Source organism: Lynx canadensis, chromosome A1 (genome assembly GCF_007474595.2).
Source record: "Lynx canadensis isolate LIC74 chromosome A1, mLynCan4.pri.v2, whole genome shotgun sequence".
NCBI classification, from domain to species: Eukaryota; Metazoa; Chordata; class Mammalia; order Carnivora; family Felidae; genus Lynx; species Lynx canadensis.
Genome location: NC_044303.2, coordinates 84,717,665 through 84,723,664, shown reverse-complemented (window position 1 = coordinate 84,723,664; position 6,000 = coordinate 84,717,665). Strand labels below are relative to the sequence as shown.

The 6,000-nt window shown below is 42.5% G+C and overlaps 1 protein-coding gene across 1 annotated transcript in view; it reads right to left on the bottom strand.

The window, feature by feature from the left end:
* Positions 1 to 267: 267 nt before the first annotated feature.
* PGBD2 (piggyBac transposable element derived 2) overlaps positions 268 to 6,000 on the bottom strand; it is a 36,946-nt gene continuing 31,213 nt past the window's right edge. Inside the window, exon 4 of the mRNA XM_030314727.2 lies at positions 268 to 2,673. Coding sequence (XP_030170587.1) covers positions 912 to 2,673 — 1,762 coding nt within the window. The 3' untranslated portion in view covers positions 268 to 911. The remainder of the gene's footprint in view (positions 2,674 to 6,000) is intronic.

The window sequence follows — 6,000 nt, the reverse complement described above, 5'->3', positions numbered from 1 at the left end:
ATGGCTTTTCTCTCCCCCAAATCTCCTCTCCACACCTGCCATGTTCTCTCCCTCAAATTATGCAGACTGTTCTTTTAATCCTCAGGTCAATTTCCTAGGTGTTTAAAATGATTTGATGTTGATTGAGCTGTGTTTGAGGGACTGAGACTAGCCCAGGTTCCCCTTACTACACCACCATCTTAACTCCTCCCCCCTTATAAAATTAGAATTTAAATCAATGGGAAAATATAAATATTTTAATAAATGATGCAAACCATTGCTTAAGGGGGAAAAACCAGATACCTATCTTACACTAGTTATAAAAATGAATTCCATAAGGATATACTTGTATTAGGAAAATATTTTTATCAAGGAAATACAAAGTCTACAAATCTAGCCCTCTGGATAAACACAAAGCTGATTATCTATTCCTAAACAGCTTGCTAGTGTTAAAGTGAAATAACTATGATTAAAATCTCCTTCATCATATTGATACCATACTTACATACTATTGTCTCATCTTATGTTAAAACCAATAGTATACAATTATAAAATCTTTTTACTATTCATGAAAGTTTCTCTAAAGTTTTTGGTTCTATTTGATTTTCCTAACTAGGACTCATCTATCACCCACAGGAATCACCCACAGGGGCCCATTATTTGAAATAAGTAACAGTATAATCTATAGATTTACAAACATCTATAATTACCAATATAAATATTAATTTATGTTACATGTAGGTATCACAGAAGACAATAAAAAGATAACTGTAATGGAGGTGGGTAGAAAATACAAGACCAAATCATTAGCGATTCAGGTGTTGTTTTTCCAACACAAATAAAACACAAGTGCTCTATCTGCTTTATGAAATTAGCTGTAAACATTTCATTATAAACCAAACATCCACAGGGCTCCCTCTGTCCATTCTGCATCACCGAATGTGGTACTCCCTGAAACACTTGGCATGGACACCCTTCTGGCATTTCTCGCAGCGGGTGTTGGTCTGCGAGTGGCAAAGGGCACACCGAGTCCTCTTGTCCTGGTGGACGATCCAGTGACCAATCATGTCAAAGCGGCTCTCAGTTTCCAGCCGTCTGCTTCGCCTCCCTTGGGAGGACATGTCAGCATTGCTCTCTAGGTACACACAGGCCACATATCTCCGGAAGGCCAGGAGGTCTACCTGGGCATCATGGCTGCAGATCCTGTGTAGTTGCCAAGCATTATTGAGGGCAGCATCAATGACATAGCCAATGAAGCTTGAGTACCACTTCATGCCCCGGATCTTTACCTTGTATTTGGCAATATTCTGGTCCATCCGGCTGACACCCCCCACTTTCTCCTGGTACAGCTTCACCAGGGATGGTTGATGGACTTGGGTCCGTGTTTTGGCTATTCCTGAATGATGGCTGGTCAGCTCCACTGGCTCTATGCCCACAGCATTAGAGCAGATGTTAACCACACTGCTATCATGCCAGCGGCACACGATAATCTCCTCACTCTCATCAACTTTATAATCAAATGAACCCCTCTTCATTTTCTTAAGTTCTTTGGGATCTTTGAGGGGACATCGCTCAGTCCTGTATTCACGAACAGTTCCTGTGGCCTTCACCCCCTTTTTCCTCAAAATGGACATGAGTTTGACACTTGTAAAAACCTTGTCAAAAAATATGTGGTATGGCAAACAGCCACGTTCCTGAAGAGCATCCACAAATTTTACCACCATACTACCTCCTAAGTCTAAGCCCCTGTCTGACTTGGTGAACAGTGTGCCCTGTGAGGGCTCAAACCACACCAGATAGCCCCTGCTGGTTGTCCCACACCAGATCTTGTAGCCCAGACGCATGGGTTTCCCTGCTGGCAGCTGCTTGGATCCCCGGTGTCCAAAGTATTCACACATGGACTCACCAAAGCTGTAGAACTCTTCCAAGGGTGCGTGCTTCTGGAAATTGCAATTCATTCGGACAATGAGAGGCCTGACCTTGGCAAACCTATCACTTTCATCCAGCTCATTATTATCCGCAAAATGCAGGTATGAAAAGATCAGTTCAAATCTGTCCCTTCTAATTGCATCAGCCACAAGATGATGATGTGAATCAGGAGATGTTTCCCAAAACATCCTTCTCCTTGGATAGGATATATACCCACTTAAAATCAAAATTCCCAAAACACACTTTAATTCCTGGGCTGTGAGCCCAAGGTTGACATTTTTTTGCCAAGCATAACGATTGGTTTCATTAACAATAAAATTAATAGTTCCTTCATCAAAAAACAACTCAAATAGGCCTACAGGACTCAGTTCCTGGCTTTTGAGATCCTCTATATGGGGATCTGATGGAGTCCAGCTGCGGAAGCTGGGTTGGATATCTCTTTTGATCCAAACACGCTGAGGTTCCACTACTGCCTTCTGCCTCTTCATGGCTGGTGGTGGCTGCAGGTCGTCATCCTCCTTCTCAGTGCCAGAGTCCTCAGGTACAACAGAGGCATGCAGCACACTACCGGGCACATGGGAGCCTCGCTGGCCATCTTCATCACCTGAGTCCTCATCAGTGAAATCCCCTGAGGCATTGTCAGGTGGTGCAATGAAGATCTCTTCCCTGCGGTGGCTAGGACCCTCCTCCTCCAATGCATTCAGAACCTCAAGTAGCTTCATGGACTTGAGCTTTGAACTGGCATCTCTCCCAACAGTGGGATTGCTGCAATGACAGGAAACGAAATAAAGCGAGGTCACACAGGAGACAGTGTTTTCAGCAGAAAACTCTGTTAAAGCATCACCTGAGAGGAGGGCGCTCCCACTGCAGACCAGCTGAGCTTGAACCGCATTTTGGAACCAGTACCACCAGGCACAGTACCAGTTAAGGGAATTTTCCAAACATAGGTTACTCTTTCAAGTGCAAAAGTATTTTAATGATAGGCATTCTAAAGAGAAGTTCCAGGGGGAGGAGGTAAGATAGAGGAGAAATAGGGGAACCCTGAGCTTTCTCACCCCCCAAACACAGCTCTACCAAGGTCACATCACTTGGAACACCCAGGAAATCGATCTGCAGAGTGGCAGAAGGACCTGCATGGTTGGAGGGAGACAGGGTGGCAGGTGTGAGGTACATGGATATGAATTGGTGGATAGAAAAATGGCAGTGCTGCAGAGGGGGAGGAAACCCTTTCTGGTAAGAGAAAAGAAGGGAGGGAAAGAGAGAGGCGTTGAGAGAGTATAGCACTGGGTTCACACAAGAGGAATATCTCTCTAGACCACAGACTGGGGTGCAAGAAGTACTGAGCGTTACAGGTTTTTGTTATGTTTTGTGGTTTGCGAACAGCGTGTGCAGCTCAACCCTGAAGTTTTGGAAGTGTGTGACTCTCTAGCAGAGAGCTGTAGTGTGTGGTCATGGGGGGAAGGAAGGAGCTGGCCCCAGAGTGCATAGCCTGGTGTAGGGACCTTCAAGGCACACTGGGAGAGAACATTCCCCTTCCTGGAGTACTTTTGGAAGAGGTTTATTGCCTCTCCAAGGACAAAAGAACCTATAGGTGCCAACTAATGGCGTTTCATCAGCAGGGGACAGAGGTACAGCAGATAGCATATGACCTTGTTGCTGCTTTCAGTGGTGCTACACTATACACTCCACACAACATGCTGGCGAGGAACTATTCTTCTGGGACAAAAACCATCTGACACAGCATGCAGAGGCTCTACTCCAGAGGAGGGAAGCAGGTCCATGTAGTGCTGTGCCCATTAAGTTTTCAAGTTTTGTATTCCAGCTGCACACCAAGGAAAAACTCAAGAAAGCTGTGGTGCAGGGCAAGTTGACTGCCCTTACTATCTGTGAGGACTGCCTGAATGGTGGGGGATGTGAGATTCTTTCTGGGGACAAAGATTGGGGTGGCGTCATTTTCCCCCAATACCAACACAGTGGGACTTCTGAGACCAACACAGCAGCCCCCAGCAGAGGTGGGACCCGGTTACACCACAACCTGCCTCAAAGTGCCTGGTAACTGCTTATTTACTGGAGTAAGACTGACTCTGAGCCATTTCAGTCAGTCTCTCACGCAGAAGACCACCATAGGCAGCACCCTTCATGTACCAACTGTACTGAAAATTGAATGCTTCAAAATGACACATGTAGTTCTGGTGGAAACAGGACCAAGTTTACTTTTTTTCTACCACAGCCCCCCCCCCCATTTGTTTGTTTATTTGTTTTTCTTTCTTTCTTTTTTCTTCTAGAATCAGGCTCATACTGTTTTATATGTTTGTTAGTTGGCTATTTTCATTTCCTTTCTCCTTTTTGGGAGGGTCAAGCTTCTTTTTTCTTTTATTTGTCTTTTATTTTTTTAGTTTTCTTTCTCTTTGAATTCAGCTTATAGTTTTTTGATTGGTGTTTTTTGTTCCTTTTCCCTTTCTTCTACAGGATCAGGTTTTTTATTGTTTCTTTTGTTTGTTTTTTTTTTTCCAGGCTTATTTTAATTAACAAATCAAAGCAAACCCAGCTAAAGGTCCAAACACTCTCCACTGTAAGAAAGGAGGAGCTCTATGGATGAATGGATAAAGAAGATGTGGAGTATTACTCGGCAATCAAAAAGAATGAAATCTTGTCATTTGCAACTACATGGATGGAACTAGAAGGGGTTATGAGCAAATCATAGCAGAAAACTTTCCTAACCTGGGGAAAGACACACACATAAAAATCCAGGAATCACAGAGGGCCCCCATTAGATTCAACAAAAACTGACCATCAATAAGGCATATCATAGTCAAATTCACAAAATACTCAGGCAAGGAAAGAATCATGAAAGCAGCAAGGGAGAAAAAGTCCCTAAATTACAAGGGAACACAGATCAGGTTTGCAGGAGACCTATCCAAAGAAACTTGGCAGGCCAAAAAGGAGTGGCAGGATATGTTCAATGTGCTGATTCAGAAAAATATGCAGCCAAGAATTCTTTATCCAGCAAGGCTGTCATTCAAAATAGAAGGAGAGATAAAAAGTTTCCCAGACAAAAGAAAATTAAAGGAGTTTGTGAGTACTAAACCAGCCCTGGAAGAAATTTTAAGGGGGATTCTCTGAGGGGAGAAAAGATGAAATAATAAACAAACAAAAAAAAAAGGCAACAAAGACTAGAAAGGACCAGAGAACGCCACCAGAAACTCCAACTCTGCAACCAACATAATGGCAGTAAGTTCATACCTTTCAGTTATCACTCTAAATGTCAACAGACTCAGTGCTCCAATCAAAAGACACAGGGTAAGAGAATGTATAAGAAAACAAGATCCATGTATATTCTGTTTACAAGAGACCTACTTTAGACTTAAAGACACCTTCAGATTGAAAGTAAGGGGATGGAGAGCCATCTATCATGTTAATGGTCCACAAAAGAAAGCCGGAGTAGCCATACTTATATCAGACAATCTAGACTTTAAACTAAAGGCTGTATCAAGAGATGAAGAAGGGCATTATATCATAATTAAGGGGTCTATCCACCAAGAAGACCTAACCATTGTAAACATTTATGCTCCAAATGTGAAAGCACCCACATATATAAATCAATTAATTACAAACATAAAGAAACTCATTGATAGTAATACCATAATAGTAGGGGACTTCAACACCCCACTCACAGCAATGGACAGATCATCTAATCAAATATCAACAAGGAAACAATGGCTTTGAATCACACACTGGACCAGATGGACTTAATAGATATATTCAGAACATTTCATCCTAAAGCAGCAGAATATACATTCATCTCCAGTGCACATGGAACGTTTCTCCAGAATAGACCACATACTGGGACACAAATCAGCCCTCAACAAGTACAAAAGTATTGAGATCATACCATGCATATTTTCAGACCACAATGCTATGAAACTTGAAATCAACCATAAGAAAAAATTTGGAAAGGTAACAAATACTTGGAGACTAAATAACATCCTACTAAAGAATGAATGGGCTAACTAAGAAGTTAAAGAGAAAATTAAAAAGTTCACGGAAGCCAATGAAAATGATAACACCACAACCCAGAACCTCTGGGACTCA